Source organism: Bufo bufo, chromosome 6 (assembly GCF_905171765.1).
Source record: "Bufo bufo chromosome 6, aBufBuf1.1, whole genome shotgun sequence".
Lineage (NCBI taxonomy): Eukaryota > Metazoa > Chordata > Amphibia > Anura > Bufonidae > Bufo > Bufo bufo.
This window is the reverse complement of record NC_053394.1, coordinates 50,161,569-50,189,538: the sequence shown is the minus strand read 5'-3', so window position 1 is coordinate 50,189,538 and position 27,970 is coordinate 50,161,569. Positions and strand designations below refer to the sequence as shown.

General features: G+C 43.7%; 1 protein-coding gene across 1 annotated transcript in view; it reads right to left on the bottom strand.

Annotated features, from left to right (window-relative positions):
- INPP5A (inositol polyphosphate-5-phosphatase A) overlaps nucleotides 1-27,970 on the bottom strand; it is a 439,951-nt gene that overhangs the window by 146,764 nt on the left and 265,217 nt on the right. Inside the window, exons 7-8 of the mRNA XM_040439018.1 lie at nucleotides 23,422-23,474; nucleotides 21,019-21,138 (exon numbers count right to left, since the gene is read on the bottom strand). Of these exons, the coding sequence (XP_040294952.1) occupies nucleotides 21,019-21,138; nucleotides 23,422-23,474 (173 nt within the window). The remainder of the gene's footprint in view (nucleotides 1-21,018; nucleotides 21,139-23,421; nucleotides 23,475-27,970) is intronic.

Here is a 27,970-nt window from a genome sequence, read left to right as displayed (position 1 = left end):
AAAGGGAACCTGTCAAAGATATTCCACATGTAACTATGTGCATTACCTCATCACTTCAAGCATGTTGTCCCGAATGGTGCCTCCATAATATGCTAATGCACAAGTGCTCTCTGTCCCCTCCAGCGCGCCTATGCAGTAAAGGTGGATATACAGCTATTGGCTTCAGCGCTTCTCTGTGCATGCGCCAGACAAAGGAGATGGTGCACTCCCAGTCCTCTGCACATTTTGGATGCATGCAAACCTTCCCTGTGCCCACTGTCCCTGTGCGAGATACGGAGAGACGAGGGGAGGACTTTGCCACTGCTCTGTAAGGTCAATCAAGGCAGGATTTGGGCACAGTGAACATGACTTGGAGGATGCAACAGCCAGACTTGTAAGTGCTAATTACAGTACGGCAAGAGTGGGGATTAAAGTTGATTTACACATTGTATATTCTCTTTTACAGCAGTGAAAATACAAAATAAAATACTGGTTTCAAACAATGACCCCTACATTTTGCTTTGATGACTGTCAGGTTTATGGCAAAACCAAAACAAAAACAGAGCACTCCCTAAACATGAGAATGAAGAATATCCCCTGCCACATAAGATCTCACTCTAAGGCCTCATGCACACGACCGTTGTGTGCATCCGTGGCCGTTGTGCCGTTTTCCGTTTTTTTTTCGCGGACCCATTGACTTTCAATGGGTCTGTGGAAAAATCGGAAAATGCACCGTTCTGCAGCTGCATCCGTGATCCGTGTTTCCTGTCCGTCAAAAAAATAGGACCTGTCCTATTTTTTTGACCGACAACGGTTCACTGACCCATTCAAGTCAATGGGTCCGTGAAAGAACACGGATGCACACAAGATTGGCATCCACTTCCGTGATCCGTGGCCGTAGGTTACTTTCATACAGATGGATCTGAAGATCCGTCTGCATAAAAGCTTTTTCGTGAAAACTCATATCAGACAGTATTTTCTAACACAGAGGCGTTCCCATAGTGATGGGGACGCTTCTAGTTAGAATATACTAAGAACTGTGTACATGACTGCCCCCTGCTGCCTGGCAGCACCCGATCTCTTACAGGGGGCTGTGATACGCACAATTAACCCCTCAGGTGCTGCACCTGAGGGGTTAATTGTGCATATCATAGCCCTCTATAAGAGATCAGGGGCTGCCAGGCAGCAGACCCCCCTCCCTCCACAGTTTGAATATGATTGGTAGCCAGTGTGCGGCCTCCCCCGCCCCCCCCCCCTCTATTTTAATATCATTGGTGGCCAGTGTGCGCCCCCCCCGGCCCCCTCCCTCCCTCTATTGTATTATCATTGGGGGCCAGTGTGCGGCCCCCCCCTCTATTGTATTAATATCATTGGTGGCCAGTGCGCGGCCTCCCCTCTCCCCCCCCCTGATCATTGGTGGCAGCGGAGAGTTCCGATCGGAGTCCCAGTTTAATCGCTGGGGCTCCGATCGGTAACCATGGCAACCAGGACGCTACTGCAGGCCTGGTTGCCATGGTTACTTAGCAATACTACAATATTAGAAGCATCATACTTACCTGCTGAGCTGTCTGTGACCGGCCGGGAGCTCCTCCTACTGATAAGTGACAGATCATGGTGATCATTAAGCAATGCGCCGCACAGACCTGTCACTTGCCAGTAGGAGGAGCTCCCGGCCGGTCACAGACAGCGCAGCAGGTAAGTATGATGCTTCTAATATTGTAGTATTGCTAAGTAACCATGGCAACCAGGCCTGCAGTAGCGTCCTAGTTGCCATGGTTACCGATCGGAGCCCCAGCGATTAAACTGGGACTCCGATCGGAACTCTCCGCTGCCACCAATGATCGGGCAGAAGGGGGGAGAGGGGAGGCCGCACACTGGCCACCAATGATATTACAATAGAGGGAGGCGGGGGGGCCGGGGGAGGCCGCACACTGGACACCAATGATATTACAATAAAGGGAGGGAGGGGGGGGGGTGACGGAGGCCGCATACTGGCCACCAATGATATTACAATAGAGGGAGGGAGGGGGGGCCGACGGAGGCCGCACACTGGCCACCAATTATATTACAATAGAGGGAGGGGGGGGCCGACGGAGGCCGCACACTGGCCACCAATTATATTACAATAGAGGGAGGGGGGGCCGACGGAGGCCGCACACTGGCCACCAATGATATTACAATAGAGGGAGGGAGGGGGGGCCGGGGGAGGCCGCACACTGGCCACCAATTATATTACAATAGAGGGAGGGGGGGCCACACACTGGCCACCAATGATATTCAAACTGGGGAGGGAGGGGGGTCTGCCCCCTGCTGCCTGGCAGCCCCTGATCGCTTACAGGGGGCTATGATACGCACAATTAACCCCTTCAGGTGCGGCACCTGAAGGGTTAATTGTGCTGTTCACAGCCCCCTGTAAAAGATCGGGTGCTGCCAGGCAGCAGGGGGCAGTCACGTACACAGTTCGTAGTATATTCTAACAAGAAGCGTCCCCATCACTATGGGAACGCCTCTGTGTTAGAATATACTGTCGGATCTGAGTTTCACGATGTAACTCAAATCCGATGGTATATTCTAACATAGAGGCGTTCCCATGGTGATGGGGACGCTTCAAGTTAAAATATACCATCGGATTGGAGAAAACTCTGATCCTATGGTATACTAACTCCTGACTTTACATTGAAAGTCAATGGGGGACGGATCCATTTGCAATTGCACCATATTGTGTCAACGTCAAACGGATCCGTCCACATTGACTTGCATTGTAAGTCAGGACGGATCCGTTTAGCTCCGCACGGCCAGGCGGACACCAAAATGACTTTGTTTTCATGTCCGTGGATCCTCCAAAAATCAAGGAAGACCCACGGACGAAAAAACGGTCACGGATCACAGAAAAACGGAACCCGTTTTTGCGGACCGCAAAAAAACGGTCGTGTGCATGAGGCCTAAGAGCAAAATCCCTTCTCCCAGCATACAAAGAGTTAAGCTGACAAACACCTAGGAAATATCTGCTGAGCAATCACATTTACTCATTATATTGCTGTTTGATGAATGCTGGGATTTCTCAAGACCATTTATTTGCAGGTGAAAAAAAAAAGAAAAAGGACATTACTCTTGTGTTCGGCATTTCTCAACTGGGAGCATTATTGTAAATGAAACCTGGCTGTAAGCGTTTTACATTAATACAGATTAACGGCTGTCGGATCTGTCCTATCACTCATGAGCAGCTTTCTGAAAACTTTTGCATGCACAGGTCAAAACTCCCGTCAAAGAAAGGAAAGGCAACGAAAAAACGGCCAACAGGAAAGACACAAAAAATAAAAAAAAGAATAAATAAGAATAGTAATTAAAAAATTGGGTAACAATCTCAACCGGGGCCATAAAGGCAGGCATCTTGGTTACCATCAAGCTGTAGGTAAAGAGTTACACATCGTCGAGTGGTCCGTTAAATAGGTCACATGGAAAAAAGGTCCAGATTAAATGGAAAGGTGGTGACATGATCGACCAGGGGTAATAGTGGACCCTAGCAGGGGCAGAAACAAACAGGACAAGTGCCCCAGACAGTATTGGTATCTGGGTGAGAATGATGCACTGGTAAACTACCTGTCGGCAGCAGTTTTACTAGACCATGTCACACAAAATGAGGCCCCGTACAGATCTAACTGCCAAGCAGCTCTTGGCTACTGGAACAATGGGAACGTTCTGTGTTAGCAACAGTATCCAACAACACGTCTGTTGTCCTGCGCGCCGCGTCATGAGCCCATTCACACAGACCAGCAAGCGAAGAGCGGAAGTTACAAATTTGGAGGAGAAAAACAAATCAAAAAGAAAAAAACAGTTACTGGTTTGTAACCAAAGAAGTAAAACGTATAAACCATGTTTTCAGCAGTAGTAACTTAATATGATCTTATGTCAAAAGCACAGCAGGTATATACAGAATGGGTCTTCACAGAACTGTAGTTTTTTCTATGGTAGAAAAAAAATGTTTGTGCAATTGCACAAAAATGTTTGCCATGAAACGGTACCATATTTGATAACATCATTGGGAATTTTATTAGGGGGCTGCAAAATTGTAGCATAATTTACATTTACCCTTTACATCCGCTCAATAATATTACATGTCCAAAAGTCAAGAAAAATACATAAAAATCAAGTTGTTTTCTGTTTACAGCTCCTATGCAGAACTGTGTGCCTCCATGTTTAAAATACAATAAATATGAGTAGCCTTAGGGTCCATTCACACGTCCGTATGCGTTTCGCGGAACCGCAAAAGACAGACACCGGCAATGTGCGTTCCGCATTTTGCGGACCGCACATCGCCGGCACTCTCATAGAAAATGCCTTTTCTTGTCCGCAATTGCGGACAAGAATAGGACATGTTCTTTTTTTTTTGCGGATCTGGAAGTGCGGATCCGCAAATGTGGATGCAGACAGCACATCCGGCCCCATTAAAAATGAATGGGTCTGCACCTGTTCCGCAAAAATGGACCCTTATCCTGCCGTCACATTCTGTTCAGCTTTTTTCTTACCTATGGAATGTAATAAAGTATGGGACAAATGGAATGGAGCGTGACTGCAGGATCAGACTACACAGGTTTTGTTTGTAGTCTGTAACCAAGGAGACATATCTGTCTTTAAAAGAATGTGTATTTTTTTTCTTTATGACTACTGGCAAAGGTGTTCAAATGTATTATTTTGGATGCATTAGAGCAATACAAAAAATAAATGTAAGGCTGGACATAACCACTGCGTTGAATAAAAGGTGTTGCACATGCCGCCATTATTGGTAGAGGAGTTGTGTAGACACTACTGGTAAAGGTCCTGCCCTCAAGTATCTGTTGTTTTGTTTTCCAACAAATTAAAGAGGAAACAGAAAGAATATTAACTTTCTGGCAAATATTATTCTTCATATAGTTTCAAATTGAGGAATGTTTTAAAGGGAACCTGTCACCGGGATTTTGTGTATAGAGCTGAGGACATGGTTTGCTAGATGGCCGCTAGCACATCCGCAATACCCAGTCCCCATAGCTCTGTGTGCTTTTATTGTGTAATAAAAACGATTTGATACATATGCAAATTAACCTGAGAGAAGTCCTGTCCCTGACTCATCTCACGTACAGGACTCCTCTCAGGTTTATTTGCATATGTATCAAATATTTTTTTTTTTACAAAAATAAAAGCACACAGAGCTATGGGGACTGGGTATTGCGGATGTGCTAGCGGCCATCTAGCAACCCATGTCCTCAGCTCTATACACAAAATCCCGGTGACAGGTTCCCTTTAAGCAAACTTTGTTTAGTGCACATTAAAAACTTCTTCAAGTGTCATTTCTCATATGTGCTTGTAAATGAAGAGGGAAGAAAATAAATAAATAAAAGACATGAACTTGCAGCATCACTTATTTGATTTTCTTATTATTGACATCATACGGGTCTCAACATTTACTTTGGTTCAGTCTGGACCCGATGAGCTTCTATTAACTGGACTGAACACTTTGCAATTCAAAGCCCTGCCTGACATGTCCATTATAAATCGGTATACTTACAGGATATAAACAAAACCACAAGATTCATTCATTTTCATTTTCTTCTAATCTAATCATATAATATCAAGTGGTATTAGCATTTATGGATTTTCCTTCATTTTGATTGGAAAGAAAACTAACATAAAACGCGTCTGCTTCAGAAGAAGCTCTTTTGATGATTCAATTAATTTGCAGCGACAGTGAAATATAATTGCTAAACCATGACTACATAAATACTAGTAGGATTACTGTCCTTTGATAGATTACTAAGGTACATTAAATGGATTTAAATGTAAATAATGTTTGTGATTTAAGATAAAGAAAAGGGGCAGGTTAGTAAACATGGTATTTAAAGGGGATGTCGTTTTTTTTATATTGGCACCCCTCGCTGATCAGCTGTTTGAAGAAAAAGCAGTGCTCGTACGAGCGCAGTCTTCTCTCCTCTGTTTACCTGCTCGCCTTCACTTCTGCAGCAGTGAACAGTGTAATTACAATGATGGCGTCCCTATTCACTTCTGTGGGACAGCTCTGTAGTATTCACTTGAACAGATGGATCCGTCCCATAGAAGTGAATGGGGACGCCATACTTCTAATTACACCGCTCACCACTGCGAGCAGGTAAACAAGGAGAGAAGACAGTGCTAAAACCACTAAGGGGGTAGTTAAAGTTCACAAAAACATTGCTGCTTCCTTCTAAAGGCACCTCCAAATCTACAACTATCCAAGAATTTAATTGGCATTGAAGCTTAGCCCCATTAACTTAAATTGAGCTGGATAGGTCATCATTATATGATCAGTGGAGGTCTGACAACCGGGACCCCTGCCGGTAAACTGTTTGAGAAGGGAATGGCGCTCATTATAGCACCATGGGGTTCTCTCAGCTCACCAAGCACAGCGCCGTACATTGTATAGTGGCTGTGCTTGGTATCGCAGCTCAGCCCTAGTCACTTCAATGGGGCTGAGCTGCGCCTAGGCCAGGTGACCGATGAAAGTGACGTCACTGGCCTAGGAAAAGCTGGAGAAGGCCGTGGCATTACTGCGAGTGCCGATGCCTTCTCAAACAGATTATCGGCAGGGGTCAGACACTGATGATGTATCCAGAGGACAGGTCATTAGTTAAAAAAAACCCTTTAAGGAACAGCACCACCATTGTCTCTATCTACTACCTAAATAAATGCGGGAAAATGCTATGTTTTTCTAACTCCTTTAATCTGAACAATCATTTTCTTACCCCAGAGAAAAGTAGTGTCAGATATATCTGGCAGCCACTTATCTCACTTCCTCCAGGTATAACACATCCATTCAGCTGTCTATTCAAACATCTTCCTGAATTTCTCATCTACACATAAATGCGTTGACTTAGACTTTCCTCAGGTCTGGCCATTAATACATGTAATGGTGAGGAACAGACTATTGGGACCCCCAACATTCAGCAGACCACATTTTATGGCGGCACAGTGGTGTACACATGGCTGAGCAGCAGTACAATGCCAGTACAGTGCTGTGTTTGGGGGTACATTATGATGGGGGAGCGGCCATCTTGCCTGAGATGTTAAAGGCGCTGTGCCACTAATAACACTTACCACTTATCCACAGGATAGGGGATACATGTTTGATCACTGGGAACCCCAGCGATCATGAGAACAGTGGTCCGCCGAACTGCCCCATGTGAATGAAGTGGTGGGGCACATACGTGTCGGCTACTCTCTTAATCACATTGAAGTAAATGGAGCGGTGGACAAGCATGCACACCATTGCTCTATTTTCATGGGACTGTTTGGTGGCACTCATGAACCTCTGCAGTCAGACCCCCAGTGATCAAACACCTATGTGTATACAGGATAAGTGTTCTATATATACGGTAATACCTTTCACAGTCATCCTGCCTGTGATGATAATGAGATAACTACTGAGAAGTGATCTCCACAGAACAGGTGTCAGCCAATTATTCAGCTTAGTGGTCAGAGTGAAAACTGCAATATTTTAGGATCTTTTAAAAAAAAATAACAACATGGGAAATTGAGAAGAGAAATAGGTTTAAAGAGTTTTTTTTTACACTTTTTCTGACACATTTCCTTTAAAAAGGACTGTCACCTCTCCTGACATGTCTGTTTTAGTAACTACGTGCACTCCCTATGTCATAACCATTTTGGACTATTATTGCTAGCAGATTTAGGCCTCATGCACACGACCGTTGTTCTGGTCCGCATCCGAGCCGCAGTTTTTGCTGTCTGCATCCGTTGCTCTGTTCCGTGGTCCGCAAAAAAAATATATAACCTGTCCTATTCTTGTCCGCGCTTTGCGGACAAGAATAGGCAATTATATTAAAGGCAAATTGCGGAACGCACATGGACGCCATCCGTGTTTTGCAGATCCGCGGTTTTCGGACCGCAAAACACACAACGGTCATGTGCATGTAGCCTTAAATGAAGGTTCAGATGGGCTACGAGTTGGAGGTGTGTCCCTGCACAGTCTGACACTAAGCAATCCGTGCTGCTAGCGGCAGACTGCGCAGGGACACACCCCAGAGTTTCAGTATATGAAAAGACGCTCCTGGATTGCTATCACGGGGGGGGGGGGGGGGGGGGGGGATGCAAGTAGTTAGTAATCAGAGAGAGTCAGGAGAGGCGACGGCTGCACTTTAAAGGGGTTGTCTGGGTATTTATTATTGATGACCTATACTCAGGATAGCAATAAACAAAGTGTAGAAGCAGCACCACTCGCTCCTTGTTGATGTATCCAAATAGATGCAACAGCCTCACCGATGGCCTTGGATCCAACGGCCGGAATATATAGAAAAGTGCAGACGGTATCAGCAGCATCTCACATCACCGACTTTTATTTGGACTTCAAAGCAACAATACACATGGCAACGTTTCGGCTGATACACAGCCTTTGTCAAGCCAGGCTTGACAAAGGCTGTGTATCAGCCGAAACGTTGCCATGTGTATTGTGGCTTTGAAGTCCAAATAAAAGTCGGTGATGTGAGATGCTGCTGATACCGTCTGCATTTATCTCTATACTCAGGATAGGTCATCAATATTGGATTGGCAGAGGTCTGACACCCCAGCACCCCCGTCAATCGGCTGTATGAGGAGAGGGGGCGCGTGCAGTGCACACCTGCAAATCCCCTCTCTTTTCCTGTATGCTGCTGCAGTCCATGGCAAAGACCATAGACAGCAGCAGCGGACAGGAAGAGAGAAGGGAGACGGCGCGAGCGCGCTGTCTCCTCATACAGCTTATCGCCAGGGGGGCTGGCTGTCAGACCCCCGCCGATCTGATATTGATGACCAATCCTGAGGATAGGTCATCAATAGTAAAAGCCCAGACAACCCCTTTAAGGCCTCTTTCACACTACCGTTTTTTTTTTTCCGTTTTGCGGTCCGTTTTTTGCGTTCCGTATACGGTGCATATACGGAACCATTCATTTCAATGGTTCCGCAAAAAAACGGAATGTGTTCCGTATGCATTCCGTTTCCGTATTTCCGTTTTCCGTTCCGTTGAAAGATAGAACATGTCCTATTATTGCCCGCAAATCACGGTCCGTGGCTCCATTCAAGTCAATGGGTCCGCAAAAAAAACGGAACACATACGGAAATGCATCCGTATGTCTTCCGTTTCCGTTCCTTCTGAACCATCTATTGAAAATGTTATGGCCAGCCCAATTTTTTCAATGTAATTACTGTATACTGTATATGCCATACAGAAAAACGGAACGGAACGACGGAACGGAAACACAACGGATCCGTTAAAATCGGAACGCAAAACACTGAAATGGACATACTGTAGTGTGAAAGAGGCCTAAGACTGCATGCATTTAGCCTCAGGACCAGTATTCGAAATGACTGCAGCATCCAAAATACAAGACTCTAGTCCATTGTATCCAATCAGATTACAACTCTCACTTTTCTGCAGAAAACCCAGGAAATTTTAGCAGCATCCCCATGGCCCCTTTAAGCAGCTCCTCCTCCTAAATACCAAGGAGTTGTGTTCTCTTTTCAGCCGTGCATAGCAGCCTGGTGTGTACCAAGAGCCATGCAAATAGAGCAATCATATTATGTAAAAATAATAAAGGAAATCATTGTATCACCCTAATAGACAGACTTCCCTCCTGGTGTTGGCACTGCGGGTTCCATGCGGAGGATGAATATTTATCGTGCTCCTGATCAGAATGACACAAGATCTGATTGGTGGCCGGAACGTCATGTCCTTAACATAACAAAGGAGCGAGAACATGATTTACCCTCGGGAAGAAAAGGTGTGGTGTTTGCTAGTCCAGCAACGTCTCCTAACGACCCAGTTTTTTTTTTTCTTTCTAGGCTTTAAGTCACTTTTTTTTTTTTACTTAGAAACCAGGAGGCTCCTCTCGGCTTCTTTCAGCTGCTAGTTCTGGGAAAGAGGAGAGATTGGAGGGGTCTTTGAGACACTTTGACAGATGACTAATGAGTATCCATAAAACCACAAAGAATAGCTGTGTGGAGCCTGTGCATCACATCTCCTCTCCCTGGGAAACTAATTGCTCCGAATTGTTAACAGTAACATTAATTTTCTTGCAATCATTCCCTCTCAAAGCCCAAAATGAGCATGAAGCAGGTCTTTTGACCAGACATAAAAGTTAAATCTCCCAATGTTGATCAAATTAACTTCAGCTATCCAACAATGGACTATATTTGTGAGAAAATAATGAGAGGCACAAAGGGCTGCTTTATGCCCGGATTTCACAGTTCCAATGTAAAAATGTTTCTGTTGAACTAGGACCGGGCAGCGTTTCCAAAAGAGAACAGGAGCCATGTCAAACCCTTGAAATGAAATCTCATTTCACGGATCTGGACTCCAAGGACGACATCAGGGCGTTCTACTGACATGATCATCAAGAGGTCAGCCATGACATATCAGCACCGTGCTAAGCCTGTGCGTCTCCTGGAGGGCTGGAAGGGTAATGGGTACAAAGTCGCCCTTACTCATAGGGTCCCATAGCAAAACTTAGTATGAGCCCCCAGCACCTAATTTTCCAGTGTACATGCATCAATTCACCCCCAGGCAATACAGAACATGCGCAACACCCCAGATTTCTGACAAATTGACGTTGTTTTTTTTAATGAAGTGTAAGACATTTTAATTAAATACAAATTGTAATACAAAAAAAAAAAAAGTTTCCTATGGCCTGACCCACTTTATTTGACTTTTAGGCTGGAAAAAGTGGAACATGGGGTTCAAATATATGGCGCTCATTCTGAACATTGCATTTCTCAATGTATTTACTGTAATAAATGATATATTTATAAATCTCCTGCTTCTCTTCTATTACAAAACTAGATGGTTGCCTGAAGCCACCACTAGGGGGAGCTCAGTGAAAGAAAATTAATACAACTACCGTGGAAGCGGGAATAATCTCTTTGCATTGAGCTTCCCCTAGTGGTGGCTGCATGAAAATGCAGTGCTTTCATGTGGGGAACAGAATTACAAGTTTCTTGCAGGCCACCCTGTCTGCCACCCCCACAGGCCCCATAGCAGTTGCGTGGTCTGCCTCTATTGCAGGTATGCCACTGAATAGAGCCTAAAGGTAACCATACACTTCAGATAGCTGTCAGCCAACAGCTATTCCCTCCAACCCCCACATACATATGCATGTTTAACTAGGCTAAGCATGCAGGTGCTCTCAATAGGGAGAAGGGAATAAGTCACTGCCAGACGACTGCTGGTGGCTTATCTTCATGTTTTCCAATATGCCCGATCTTCTTTTCCCCAAAACACCAGCTATCAGAGTTGAGTTTCAGGACACTTACAAACCCATTACGGAGACAATCGGGCTGATGTTTCTGTAAGGTTTATTGCTACCTTAAAGGGGTTGTCCAGGCTTAGAAAAACATGGTCATAAAACAGCACCACATCTGTCCACGAGTTGTGTCTAGTATTACTGCAAAGCTTCACTAAAGTGAACGGGGCTGATATGCAATGCCACACAAAACTGTGGAAAGGGGAGGTGCTGTTTTTGGAAGCAAGCAGCCATATTTGTCTGACCCTGGGCAACCGCTTTAAAGGGGCTGTCCAGGAATTTGAAACTGATGGTCCATCCTCAGGATAGACCATCAATATCAGATTGGAGGAGCTCCAAAACACCAGCCGATTGGTTTTTACCTTGTAGCTCCAGCATGATACAACTTCTATTGGGTAGTGGACGGAGCAGGCAGGCGAAATGAATGGGAGCAGCGCTGCAGTTACCAGGTCTGTCCACTAATAATGCACAAACTTTTGGCTCTACAAGGTAGAAGCTGATTGGTGGAGGTGCTGGACGTTGGACTCCCTCCGATCTCATACTGATGGCCTATCCTCAGTAGGGGTCATCAATGTCAAAATCCTGGACGACCCCTTTATTCACACATGGAAGATTTGCTGCATAAACTTGTGTAACTATCCCATTTATCTGAATGGGACTTCTAGAAATCCATGCACATCTTGCAGAAACAACCCAATTCACAGGAAGGGCACAGATTTCCAGTCACATATTTCTGCAGTCAGTCTGCTATGTGTGTATATAATCTTAGGTACCACATAAATGCGCATAACTAGGACTCAGATCACATGGATCCCACATACAGAAGTAAGGCACTTTAATGTGGTCAAGAAAAAAAAAAGAAATGTCCTTGGAGCACGTATCTCCAAATGCTGTATATCTGAACGAGGTCCCCCAGGAAGCATTATTAGTGGAAAAGGTGATCCATGAAACAGAATCTTGCATGGAACTAACTGGCCCATAATGGCCACACTCCTCTTACTGGAGTCTTCAAGATATTTGTCACTGACTGTGTATAGATGATATATATATATATATATATATATATATATATATATATATATATATATATATATACACATACACACACACTGTATGAGAGTTCAGAGAGACGATCCTTATAGGTCAGATACGCAGCCATTGCCTATGGTACAACACATCAGAGGACACCTCTGGAGTCCTGCAGCAAGAGTGGAGAGCTCATCCCACCTCCATCCAGTGAAATCAATGGACAACATAGGTTTTTTTGTCATTGCTGACCCACTGAAAAATAGCATTCAGGGGTCCATCTATATCCATATAAATCAGAGGAAATTGAGCTCTCCATAGCATAAATTGCCTTCTACATTTATATCTCCTGTCATCCTGGCAGTTCTGAACCCTAGTCCTATTCTCTTACATCAAAGAGCTGATCCGAGACTAAAATGATATAGATAGTCAAGGAGATATATTTTATTCCTACATTGGTCTGAGTGAACACATAAAAACAAAATGTGATCTTAATAATCAAGATCAGCTAGTTAACAGAGGATGGGGAGAGGATTAGGATGTGAAATGCAAGTAGACAAATCCCTATGGACATACCGAATTTTCTCTCTCACTGTAAAAATATGTTATTCTATTACCTTACCAAGTAATTAGAAATTCTCCTCACTTCTAACGTAACCTCTAGGAAACCTGGACCAATATCTATATGCTTCTTTGCTTCTTGCAAATCTTGGAAAGTCAAGTGACAACTGAGCTCTCTACTAAAGGATGGATCTACTAAAGAACGAAAGGGGATTGTTGACTTGACAGAAATGGTACGACCCAAGAATTTCTAAACCAATCAATCATAACATTAAAACCAATACAGCGCTAGTCTGAACCATCAAGGTGTGGACCCTACAAGACCTCTGAAGGTGCCAACATTGACACGTTCAGCAATCTGAACTACAGTGGCTCTTCTGTGGTACTGAACCAGACTGGCTAGCCTTCTCACACATCAATGACTCTTGGCAACCTGTTACCAGCTGACCGGCTTTAATCCCTGGACCATTTTTGGTTGTCATTAACTCTGCATATTGGCAATATCAGACCTGCTGTTTTGGAGATGCTCTAATTCTCATCCAGATGTCTAGTCATGACAATCTGGCCATGGTCAAAGTGGCTCCAAATCCTACTCTTGCCCATTTCCCCGATTCCACCAATTCAAGATCTGCCTGTTCACTTGCTGCTTCACATATCCAATCCACAGACAGCTGCCATTGTCACGAGATCATCAATGCTATTAAAGGGGTTCTCAAGGAATTAAAAAAAAAAATTATTTTATAATAAATGTATTCACAAATACTTTTCATTACTTAGAATGGCTTGTTTTGTCTAGGGAGCAATAATGAGAAGAAATAAAATGGCCGCCGTCCTATCAGTACACACAAAACCTGATCACACAGTAGGACAAGTTACTTCACCACAATGAGCCATAGTGCTGCCTCATCCTCCTCTCTGCTAGTCAGGAATTATGATCCTGAATACAGGTGAATCTCTGTGGGAATGGAGATGAGGAGACATGAGAGGAGGGTGAGGTGTGGCTAATAAGCAGCAGCTCTTGTTTACAGTCTCCATTACCACAGTCTGTCCTGTCCGTCCTCTCTGTACTTCATGTCTCCTCATGAACTAAATTCCCCAGAGACTCAGCTGAAGATGTTATCATCTGTATTCAGGATCATAATCCCTGACAAGTAGAGAGGAGGAGGATGAGGCAGCTCTTTACCTCAGTGTTGTAAAGTAACCTGTCTTCATGTGTGATAATCACAGGTTTTGTGTGAACTAATGGGACAGCGGGCATTTTATTTCTCCTAATGATTGCTCCCCAGACAAAACGAGCCATTATAAATAATGAAAGGTATTTGAGAATATATGAATAATAAAGTAATATTTAAGAATTTTCATTTTCTTAATTCCCGGAGAACCCCTTTAACTTCGCCCTTTAGTGGTTTTAATGTTCTGGTTGATCAGTGTATGGACTGGTGATTTCTGTTTTAGCACTTTAGAGCAGAACCCACCAGACAACCCCCTTAGAGGAGGTCATCAGCTCTCTCAGCTGGGAAAGGTGCGTCTCTAAATGTTTTCCCTGTTCTAAGCGTTTTTTGAACTGTCTTCTTTGTCTGCTCGGTAAGACGCACCATAGAGTCAAATGCTCTTTAGCCATTTAAAGCCTTAAGAGGAAAAGACTTATCGGCTTCTGTTTTCAGAGGCACTTAATCTGCATTATTAGGCCGCGCAGTTAAAGGGATTTAAAGGCCTGACTTTAAACCTCTCCCCCTCTGTGTTTATCTGACTCTGAATGGCTCCTGTTGCTCGGCTGGAAATGTCCCTCTGTGCAGCTTTAAGAGGGGATTACAGGCAAGAAAAGAAGCACTTTCCCCATATACATGTTCTCAATTTCTCCTTTCCTACTGTCTGGAGGAGTGGTGCTAGACAATGGCGAAAGATGGTTCCCAAAACTTTGAATAGAGACACCGTTGGTGGTAGCATTCATTCAAAGCGAGCTTCAGTGTATTGTCCACCCCAATCAGCCGATCAGAATAGAGTGTGCTGGTGGCTGCCAAAAGGTTAGCAGTGCGGATGAAAAGGGTTAGTCATTATTCACTGCTTTTACAGAACTTGCTCCTTTGTGCTGCTCAGCCCATCATTTCACTACAGAGGTCCGGATCTGCGGCTCGGTGCTCCCTTAAAATGGCCAGTTCGTGTGAATGCAACTCCACAAGTGGCAGGACAACCTTGGTTCCCCCCACCGTCATGGAAGGGTGAGACGCTAAGGCACTTTTCTTGGCAAATGTCACGTTGTAACGATACCAGTCGAAACATGACTGACCCAACAGGAAGACTAAAAAAAAAAAAAAAAAACAACTACTGTCACTTTCCCGCCCTCTCTGCAAGGCCATCGTGGGAGGTCTGGGCACACAAAATTAGTTTAATGAAGCGGGAGGTGACAGGACATTGAAGACAGTATTCAGACGAACCTGGTGTTTCCCCTCCAATGACTGATTTACAGTAACAAATATGACAGCCCAAAAAAAAAAAGGGGGACAATGGAAGGATTTAACATCACAATGCCTAAATGCTTGACTGGCGTCACCTGCATCTGTAGTTACCCTATGCAAATGATGCCCAGCTAGAGACGCATGGGGACTTGTCACAATGCCACAAGTGCCATTTATTGATACAAACACATCATGCACAAAGATACAATGGTTGCCACCAAGGTCAGTGTTGACTAGGCTTCCTTTGGCCCACAAGAGGAAATTATTCTCAGGGGCCCAACCCTTCATATCATCAATAAAGTGTAACAGATTTAGAAGTTAAAAAAAAAGACCCTAGCAGCAGGTGTTTGAGCTCCAAATGGAATTTTTCTCCTGGACCTTTGGGGTCCACAATGGCTTCAGAGCCAACGTCCACTGGAGGATCTTCTGGTACTCTGGTGGGCCGAGGTGGAATTCCTTTGCAACAAAATCTCCAAAAGTTTCAATGAATTCCAGTAGTCTTTCGCCATGTTGAGAAGCTTGCAGGACCGGGTCAATGTAAATCTATGCAATTCCACTAAGCAAAATTTATAGGGTATGTTGTGATGTTGGGGTTGACCACACAAAAAAAAAAAAAAAGTGATGACCTGTTGATACCATTTTTTGTGCTAGATCTTTCATACACGAGTCCAATGTTGAAGTCGAGTAGTTTGTACTGACAAACGAAAACAAGGAAATTCTTATACTTTTTCTAGGTCCGGCCTCGATGTGTGGCGTCACACACAAACATTATCTTTGAAACAGGAAGCGCACAACACAAAAGTCAATGTGTCCTACAGGCAACTTTTGTTTAAAACAACTAGTATGAAAAGGTCCCAGTGTCAGAGCGGCATGCATGAGGTGAATGGGCTAAGGAGCCATTGTCCCGGCCCCTGTGTATAACATAGCTCAGATAATGACAAAGAAATGGCAGAGGGAGAAAAGGCGTTTGTTTCTCCTATTGTCCTTGACGTCGAGGCCCCGATAGTTTTATTTATCGTATACTTGCCTGAATTATCAGTTCTCCATCATATTGGCCACTGATGAGCAGGACTTTAGGATACATGAGTCAGTGGAATGGACACAATTATGGATTCCATACTCTGACCCCAGAGAAATGGTCTGGAGAGAACCCTCATTCTCAGACATTGCTTTAACAACATGTCTTAGGTTCCAGTAACACCACAGGACAGTTCCCAAGAGAGCGAGACCATGAGATATCAAACCCCCGCAGATTATGAAGTTAGGGATCACAATGGATCGGAACAGACTAAGAGGCTGAAGGCATGCTAAAATAATTCAGCGTTTAACTGTTTACAGTTTTTTTCCCAGTCCATCTCCTATTAACCTTAAAAGGGTTGTCCTGAATTAGTAGCTGATAACTCCAATGGTCCCTAGGCTAGGCTCACATCTGCATTACGGTCCTCTTGTCCTTTATTCCAGCAGAGGGCTAACATTACTGCATCTAGCATAGGCAGACACCACCGGGGCCTACTGGATCCCTATTAAAGGGGTTGTCCAGGCTTTTACTATTAATGATCAATCCTCAGAGAAAGGAGATGGCATGTGCACACTGAGCGCACCTTCCCTTCATACAGCTGATCGGCAGGGGTGCCAGGTGTCGGACCCCCACAGATCTGATATTGATGACCTATCTTGAGGATAGGTCATCAGTAGTAAAAGCCCGGACAACAGCTTTAACTATAAAGGGATCGATCAGGTTTCCGACACGAACTATGGTTTTCTACCACTGCATGCAACTTTTTTTTCCAATAGAAAGCAGACATTCTTGCCAAACACTAGATGGATCGCATCATAGTGAATAGGGATCTCGCAGACCCCGGTATTCTCCTGCTATGCTGGGGATGGTAATTTCGGGACTCTGCTCCTCAGCTGGAACAGACTACATGAATGATAGGGATAGGTTTTTAGTTTTTTTTTTTATGGGGTACAGGTTAGGACAATTGGGGTTGTCGCCTCCTAGGTAAAATAGGCCCATGGAAATCAATGCAGCCAGTTTATCATTTATTTATTTACCTACCGTATTTTTCACTTTATAAGACGCACCTAGATTTTTGAGGAGGATAATAAGAAAAAAAATATTTTGAACCAAAAGGTGTGCTTTTGGTGGATTTTGAACTAATAGTAGTCTGTGGATGACGCACTGTTATGGGGGGGATCTGTGGATGACGCACTATTATGGGGGGAAGGATCTGTGGATGACGCACTGTTATGGGGGGGGGTCTGTGGATGACGCACTGTTATGGGGGGGAATCTGTGGATGACGCACTGTTATGGGGGGGAAATCTGTGGATGACGCACTGTTATGGGGGGGGAATCTGTGGATGACGCACTGTTATGGGGGGGGAATCTGTGGATGACGCACTGTTATGGGGGGGATCTGTGGATGATACACAGAAAACTCAAAGCAGCGATCAGGTCAGCAGCGTAACGTGACTCACTCAGTCAGATATGCTCCTGCCAGCTTCATTAATGTAATGAGAGGAGCATGACCGAGTGAGTGACGTCACGCGCTGAGTACATTACAGGGGGTGCAGTGACATGTGTGTGTACATTACAGGGGTGCAGTAACATATGTGTGTACCTTACAGGGGGTGCATTGACATATGTGTGTACATTACAGGGGATGCAGTGACGTGTGTGTATTACAGGGGGGTGCAGTGTGTTGATACATATGACACTGCACATATTGTACGTACACAGGGGTACACATCGGTTATGTAGATAACGTGTATACACGGGGAAAGTGTGCTGCTGCTGGTAGTTCCTGTTACACTGCACCGGAGGGCAGAGCCGCCGCGGTGACCGGACTGAGGACGGGGTGACAGCTCAACCCCCGTACAAGCTATGAACTTTCCAGTCACCATTCCCCAACCTGATCACCCTCCTGCCGGAACAGGGCAGGGATTGGGCCTCAGGCCACACACCAACCACTTGGGAGCAGTGTTGAGCAAACTTGTTTTTTAAGTTCTGCCTCCAAAGTTCGGGTTATCAAAGAATTCTGTTATGGATTCCGCTACCACGGACCATAACGGAATTTGGAATCCGTAACGGGATTCTTCAATAACCTGAACTTAAAAAACAAGTTCGCTCAACACTACTTGGGAGAAGCCCAGGGGAAGTGTACTCACGCAGCTGCCGCCGCTTCTTCAGCTCCTTTAGTCCCGCACCGAACACTACCGCAGCGACATTTGCGAACTGTAGTTCGCCAAGCTACCGAGCCGAAGCTTTCTGCCTGGAGCGTGGACTACATCCCCCGGCATACCATGGTGGGGGACAATGAAGCTATAGAAGGTAGCTGGATGAAGGGGGAGGAGGACGGGGCGCTGTGCATGCCGCTCCCCTCAAGTGAACTCCGGGCTCTGTGGTACAGGCTGCTAGCTGGACACGGAGGAGCAGCTACCACTCGCTTTATAAGACGCACTGCGATTTTCCTCTCAACTTTTTTTTTTTTTGGGGGGGGGGGCTAGTGAGTCTTATAAAGCGAAAAATACGGCAATTATTTTTTTCCAATTGAAATACATATACCAAAAAACTCTAAAAAGTGAATATCCAACTATAACATAATGTTACTTTTAGGCTGGGCTTACACAAGGTGTTTTTAGCAACAAAATGGAGTAGGAATACGAGTTTTATGAAAAACACATATGGATACCACAATAACTATCTAGTGAAGGTGGTTTCATCTGTTTTAAAAACCTGCAGTGGAAGATTCATTCAGTGGCCCAAAAATAAATAAAAAATATCTAATAAAAAAATGCCCCGATTATAAATTATTATTATATATATATATATATATATATATATATATATATATATATATATATATATATATATATCAAAATTTCAAGAATGCCCAGCCTTGAAGTGGTTTTGCCCTTTCAGCAAATAGCATTTATTATGCAGAGAAAGTTTCCTTGGTTACGACCACCCTGCAGTCCAGCAGCGGTGGCTGTGCTTGTACACTATAGAAAAAAGCACCAGCTTACATGAGCTCCCACAGTCCCGGCCACCAGAGAGGCTGACATATTTTCCTATAGTGTGTAAGCACAAGCACCACTGCTGGATTACAGGGTGGCTGTAACCATGGAAACAAGCAGTGTATAATGTGATGGAAGGTAGGCAACATGGACAATCACAATACATTAGTAAGTGCCTTGTGTTAACTTTCTCTACATGATAAATGGATGCTGACAGCACACAACATTCGTCCACATTTTAGCTCTTAGTCACTGATAGTTGACCGGGAGCGGTCTTAAAGGGTTGTCTTGCTTCAGCAAGTGGCATTTATCATGTAGAGAAAGTTAATACAAGGCACTTACTAATGTATTGTTATTGTTCATATTGCTTCCTTTGCTGGCTTGGTAAATTTTTCTATCACATTATATACTGCTCGTTTCAATGTTACAACCGCCCTGTAATCCATCAGTGGTGGTCGTGCTTGGACACTAAGAAAAAATGTCAGTCTCTCTGGTGGCCGGGACCGTGGGAGCTCACGTAAGCTGGTGCTTTTTTCTATAGTGTACAAGCACAGCCACCGCTGCTGGACTGCAGGGTGGTCGTAACCATGGAAACTTTCTCTGCATAATAAATGATATTTGCTGAAGTGGCAAAACCCCTTTAAAGGAAATGTGTCACCAAACATTTTATCTGCCAGTTAAAACCACATAGCATCACATCTCCTTTTTTCTAATCTGTTCTTATTTTCTGATTGTATATTTATTTCTTCTATTTCCTGAACAGGATTATGAGGGCGACCATCTTGCCTGATCTGTACTTAACAGCATTAAAAATTGCTTTACGCCAGTCTAATGGGCCATAGGCACAATGGACAGGAGGGGACCTCATAGACTTCTATGGGAGAGTTTTCTGGGCATGCTCTGTGCCCTGTGCAGAGGTCATAGTACAAGGAAAGAATAGATAAGCTCTAACAATCACCTAATGCGAATGGAGGATCCTGTCTTATCTATACACAGAGGTGATATCATTACAGGCAGGATTAGAATGACAGATAAGCAGGTAACTGCAGTAAAGTGATCTGTACAAACGTACACGTAGCGCAAATTATTAGACATAGTGGCCAGTGCAAAAACGGCAGGATAAATATAAAAAGTGACATGGAAAATTAAAAACAACATAAAAATGCTTTAAAAATATGTTAAACATAAAAAAGTGATTTAAACAGCAAGACATTTTCTGATGACACAATCCCTTCAAGTGTCAATGAGGACACTGCAAACATTAAAAACAAAAAAAAGCAAAACATAAATTTCCTCTTGTCAAGGTAAAATGACTTGACATGTTGTGCCATGCCTCTGGCATTCCTACTAGAAGTTAATGGATGAACAGTCAGCTGCCTACAATAACGATCCAACTTGGTGTTACCATTTGGGGGGTGTCCATGCACAGACTGTCACTGCACTGATTGGATAGTGTCAGACTCCCCCAACTGGTAACACGCAGTTGGATCTTAATGGAAGTCCATTTATAAACATCTAGTAGGAATACTAGAGGAATAGCATAATACATAGTTATAAAAATAGATGCTCCAGAATTCTTATTACATGGAGAATGGATTAAAACAGACCTGAAACAGAACAAATAAGTGTCCTTGGTGTCACAGCTACTACCAATATAGCCACAAGGAATAATTCACTTACCTATTTAAAACATAACTTAGAGCCTTCTGCCGTATTCCTGAGTAACTGGATGGGCTGGATTCCCATGCAATTAAATTGGAAGCATCATGGAAAAGGTGAATGTTCACCAAGTCAAAGGCACTGCAGAAAAAATGGATCTATTACATTCATTTAGATTCACTAGTGTGAACACATTCACTGCGATTTGTATAATGGTAGGGAAGGAAAACAGGGACAAAACCGCTCAGAAAATAATAATTGTTCATGGGATAAATCTTGAGAATTTGCAATATAGCACAATGAGGAAAAATCCCAAAAGTAAAAAAAAAAAAATTATCGGCACTTTTGTGGGTGGCACACTGACCCATTCATTTCTGCGGGGCCATGCACACCATCCGTATATTGTGCAGATGTGTGCGGCAGCTCCGCAGATGATAGAACACGCCCTATTCTAGTCCAAATGGCAGAAAAGAAGAACCATTTCTACTGATGGGAGTGAGAAAAATGCAGATTGCACACAGAAGGTGTCTGTATTCTGCAGATATATAAAATATACGAGTATAAAACTCTAAGAGAACCATGCAAATTTATTGAAAAGGCAAACTTTCTAAATACCAATTTACTTAAAGGGGTTCTCTCACTTCAGAAAAAGGCATTTACCATGTAGACAGATTTAAGCCACTTACTATCGCACTACCATTACATTATACATTGCTTGTATCCAGGGGTTATGACCACCCCGAGATCCAGCAGCGGTGGTCGTGCTTGCACACTATAGGAAAAAGTGCATGCGCAGCAGCTCCCATCCGGACCACCTTGTATCTGCACTGCAGCGGTGGTCGTAACCCCTGAATACGAGCAGTGTAGAATGTGATGGAAAAAGGAGTCATGCCAGCAAAGGACGCAAAATGGACAATCACAATACAATAGTAAGTGCCTTGTATTCATTTTCTCTACATAATAAATGTCATCTGCTGAAGTGAGACCGCCCCTTTAACCAATTGAATAACTCTGCAAATCATGGGAGTCATTTATTAAGACCGGCGTTTTAGATGCCGATCTTAATAACCCCTATATCTGGCGGTGGATCTGCTGAAGTTATGAAGAGGTGCCGGTCTCTATATAACTTTGGCGTATCCAGGGCCGGTGTAAATGTAAGCCAGCTTCCTTGCTGTCTTACATTTAGACCATTTTCTACGCCTAAAACAGGCGTAGAAAATAATGAATGAGACGGGCCGGCCGCCCACGCCATGCTTACCGTACTTTATTTTAGACCTGGTGAGAGCAGATTACAGAACAAATAACATTTGCGCCCCAATCTGCGTAAAAATTATGCCTGATATAGGCGTATGTCTGGAAAATAAATGACCCCCTATTTGCTTATTTTGTATTGAGTTTTCTTCTTTATTTACTTCTAAAGCTAAAGAGTAAAGCTCCCATAATTGGGCCCAAGACAAACGAATCATGTATATTTGGACAGCGCTGAAGTTCTGAATGATAGTTTTCCATTCTTGCTGAAACCCACAGCAATTGTCAAAAGGCGTGGACAGAAATGGTCAGCTGAAGAGGGTTCCCCTTCAGCTCTATACAGATAGGCAGGGTTAGCATTGTACAGACTCATAGAAAGTAAATGACTCTGTGTGAAACCCTGCTTTGGTTCTCAAGGATCAGCTGAGCAGAGGTGAACATTGCCCACAGTGCAAGAAAAGCTGAAGGGCCACCAATTCAAAATTACCTGTCGTTTGAGGTCATTTTTCTGAATAAACCACCATATGGGTGTACATGAAGAATACCACTATTTCTAGCCATTATATGACTTGTATCTGGCATTTTTACCTGTTTTACCTTGGTTGATCTATCTACAATTCTACTTTTTCCTGAGCTGGTGGTTGGAGACTAGCTGGTATCATGCTCACCATACATAGGACATGGACAAACAGGAGATTCTGCTTTCTATTTCTGTGTAGTTCAATGCCAAAAGCTGCAGCCGTGATGGAGAACATTACACAGTAGTGCTGAGCAGAATTCAACGGTAAATCACGTACAAACCTGCAGCACTCTCTCTGCCTGCGTCCAACAGCCCCTTCTTTGTAATATAATCCTTCAGTGAGCAGGCAGTCAGTCCTCACTGAAGACAATTTGAGCAGTGAACTTAGTGTTAGTAAAGATGAGGTGGGAAAAGGAGAGGAGCCTGATAAGGAGGAGACGGAAGCACCTTTTTCTTTTAAGACATATTACAAAGCGTCTTATGTACTTTTCATTCACAAAATAAATGAAACGACAGTTACTCTTTGCACGCTACATATTCGTATCTGTTACCATCTGCAAACTATTCAGCCACAAGGACATTGATGTGAATTGCTTAACACTTAAAGCTTCGCAGTCATTTTCACAGAATTTGTTAGATTGCCTCACCAAACGTACCAGTCAGTAATACACCATCGCGTTCGAATAAAGCCTTTTCTAGATGATTTGCTCTGAAAGATAAACACAATATAAAAGTAGATTTTAATATAGAGAAAGGCAGCTGTATCTCTAATGAGAAAAACAGTAATACCACATTAATTTCACAACTGAGGGAGTAGGCAGCTTCTAAAGCTATCTGCACAGTAACACATCACATATAGTGAGAAAATGATTAATGATTGTAAGAGTGCAGTGCATATAGACAAATCACTCCATCGATGCAGTTTACTATATTCCTGAGTCGTCGCATAGATACGATAAACATCATAAGTATAGGGTTAATTGAATAAACTGAGTCCCATACCAGCTTGTGTTATTGGTACAACAAAATTGGATGAAAAGTCAAGGGCTTATCTGACCATAAGTATTACTGTTCAATGAATAGGGCGTTTCTAAGTAGTAGTATTGCAATATACAGCATACGCAAAATAAAAAAAATGATAGTTAGAGAGATATATATATATATATATATATATATATATTTATATATACACACACACACATATATATACACACAATCTCCTGAACTCCAAACTGAATGTCAGAATGGGAAAGAAAGGTGATTTAAGCAATTTTGAGCGTGGCATGGTTGTTAGTGCCAGACGGGCCGGTCTGAGGATTTCACAATCTGCTCAGTTACTGGGATTTTCACGCACAACCATTTCTAGGGTTTACAAAGAATGGTGTGAAAAGGGAAAAAACATCCAGTATGCGGCAGTCCTGTGGGCGAAAATGCCTTGTGGATGCTAGAGGTCAGAGGAGAATGGGCCGACTGATTCAAGCTGATAGAAGAGCAACGTTGACTGAAATAACCACTCGTTACAACCGAGGTATGCAGCAAAGCATTTGTGAAGCCACAACACGCACAACCTTGAGGCGGATGGGCTACAACAGCAGAAGACCCCACCGGGTACCACTCATCTCCACTACAAATAGGAAAAAGAGGCTACAATTTGCACAAGCTCACCAAAATTGGACTGTTGAAGACTGGAAAAATGGTTTCTTGAACATGACAATGAGTTCACTGTACGAAAATGGCCTCCACAGTCACCAGATCTCAACCCAATAGAGCATCTTTGGGATGTGGTGGAACGGGAGCTTCGTGCCCTGGATGTGCATCCCTCAAATCTCCATCAACTGCAAGATGCTATCCTATCAATATGGGCCAACATTTCTAAAGAATGCTATCAGCACCTTGTTGAATCAATGCCACATAGAATTAAGGCAGTTCTGATGGCAAAAGGGGGTCCAACACCGTATTAGTATGGTGTTCCTAATAATTCTTTAGGTGAGTGTGTATATAAAAATCGGTTTTTACGTAAATTACATTTCAGCTCCCCCAGCTGTTTTTTCTATGGTTGAATTTCTGGTCCACCTTCTGCTGCATTCAGAAGTGGACTGACATGCTCGGTAGCTTCTCTATGAGCTTCTACTCTCAGAGAAGAGGGTGTATTGGTCCAGACACCATTCATTCATCCCTACTTCAAAATTTATAGAAATATCTAGCTGTAACTCTCTCTAGACAGAGAAGGAAATTATGGGGACATTACATTTCATAGTGTTAAATATTATTTAAATCATGGGGCTGTGGCTGAGGGACTATTTTCTATACAAAGCAAGAATAGGTTAAGAAGAACTGACTACAATGCACTCCTGGGAGATGCAGGTGTTCAACCGTCACATGTGACGAGCTGCCGCTCACTCACAGAAATGGAAGAGACTAGAGATGCAGAGGGGTGAGCAAAGAAACAAAGAGCAAAAAATATACTGGAGAGCAGTAGTTAAAATGACAACATGCATTATTCCAGATATTTTGTTTCCTTATTATTAATGGGATAACCCCTTCACTTATGTAATCCAAAGTTGCTCCTAGAGGATTTTTTGTCACAAAAGCAAGCAGTGGCATATCACTCTAATTTGCTATTTCTTCCTAAATGGTGGAGGTCCAACCTGACTCCAACCAATCGTGAGAATGAAGCAGCAGCAACACTTGTGTGCTGCTTCTCTTTCACAGCTTTTCCTAGTATTGAAAAGCTTCAGGACTCCTGCTATGCAAAGAACTACACCACACACAACTGTATGGCCAACAGGTGAACCACTATGAAACAAATAAGCTTGAGTGACCTTGTTCCTTCAATCTCATGATTGATATCAGTACCAGAGGCCGCTTTCAATCAATGTTATGGAAAATTCTTTACATGCAGATTCCCCTTGAATCGCATTTTCCAAAAGCGCATGTGCAATAATCCTCCTGTCCCTCTAACATATATCAAGCTGACCACCAGCACAAGTTCCCCTGTGTGACTGGAGAGGCAATCACGCATGTGTGCATTTAGGTCTATGGGACTATATGCAAGCGCCTGTACTCTGCCATCTCCAGCAGTCCCATAAAATTGCAGGGAGTGGCAGCGAGCACGATACATAGAAACATAGAATGTGTCGGCAGATAAGAACCATTTGGCCCATCTAGTCTGCCCAATATACTAAATACTATGGATAGCCCCAGGCCCTATCTTATATGAAGGATGGCCTTATGCCTATCCCATGCATGCTTAAACTCCTTCACTGTATTTGCAGCTACCACTTCTGCAGGAAGGCTATTCCATGCATCCACTACTCTCTCAGTAAAGTAATACTTCCTGATATTACTTTTAAAATTTTGCCCCTCTAATTTAAAACTATGTCCTCTTGTAGCAGTTTTTCTTCTTTTAAATATTCTCTCCTCTTTTACCTTGTTGATTCCCTTTATGTATTTAAAAGTTTCTATCATATCCCCTCTGTCTCTTCTTTCTTCCAAGCTATACATGTTAAGGTCCTTTAACCTTTCCTGGCAAGTTTTATCCTGCAATCCATGTACTAGTTTAGTAGCCCTTCTCTGAACTCTCCAAAGTATCAATATCCAGCTGAAAGTACCTTAACCAGTGATCCCACTGAATCCAACAGGCTGGTATGGCTCCTTAGGGGTAGACAGTATATGCATCACTTAAAGGAGAAGAGCGACCGCAAATTATTTTTCCTTAAGCAGCAGTCCTTTGAGGTAGGAGGACAAGCAGGCAAGTTACTAGCCCATATTGCCCGAAACAACGCCTTGGCCCCCCCGGTTATACGCATTAGAGGGGCGGATGAGGGAATAATAGAGACAGTGCCGGGCATCCTGTCCAGATTCCAGGAATTTTATCAAGAACTGTATAGTTCAGTAGTGCACTATTCTACCCAGGACCTAAGGTCATACTTGCAGGAGGTGACATATCCCCGCCTGAGCGATGAAGACAGGGCACTGCTAGAGAAAGATTTCACATTAGAGGAAATCCAGGATGCTATGAGAGGACTCACAGCTGGTAAGGCACCCGGCCCTGACGGCATCCCGATTGAGGCGTATACCAGATACATTGATATCCTAGCCCCTAGAATGGAAAAAATGCTACAGGCAGCTAAGGTTCAGCAGAGATTGCCAGACTCTTTCTATGACGCCACCATAGTGGTGATACTAAAACTAGATAAAGATCCCATGGAGTGTGGGTCGTACAGACCCATATCTCTGTTGAACCTTGATTATAAAGTGCTCACGAAAATAATAGCCAACAGATTGAATAAAGTCGTAGGATCCATTGTACACACAGATCAGTCCGGTTTTATTCCAGGGAGGTCAACTTCCGCCAACATTAGGAGAGCGCAGGTTATTACACAGGTAGGTGGAGCCCTGGACAAACAGTGGGCCTTGGCCTCCTTAGATACGGCCAAAGCTTTTGATTCGGTTGAGAGGCCATATTTACTAGAAGTGTTAACATGCTTTGGATTTGGCACAGTATTCGCCCAATGGGTGCAGATGCTTTATAGGCAGCCTAGGGCGAATATCTTCGTGAATGGCTCACACTCGAGCCAGTTTAACCTCTGCAGGGGAACCAGACAGGGATGCCCTTTATCACCCCTCCTATTTGCATTGGCGATAGAGCACCTAGCCCTTAGACTGAGGACGAGACGGGGTATATAAGCGAGTATCCTTAGGAGGTAGGGAGGATAGGATCGGCTTATATGCTAATGACCTAATACTTTTTATGGATGAGGTGGAGCAATCGCTGCCCAGAGCAATTGAGCTAATAGAAACCTTTGGGCGTTTTTCAGGACTACACATTAACTGGGCCAAGTCAGCTCTGATGCCTCTTAAACCAACGGACTGGCCCGCAATATACTGTAACCTCCCAGGTGTAGATCGGTTTAAATACCTGGGTATCATAACAACCCGAGATCCTTCATTAGCATATACCTTGAACATGTCAACATTTGCGGGGAAATTTGCAACATGGCAGTCCCTCCCCATCTCAATAATGGGACGACTGAACCTAATAAAAATGGTTCTTCTGACTAAAGCGTTGTACATACTAGAGCACACCAGTACTACGATACCGCGTAGGTTCTTTGACCAACTTCATGCCATGATGTCGGCCTTTATTTGGGGGGAAAGCTAGAAGGAAGCTGGCGCTCCAGACTCTACAGAGACCTAAATTAC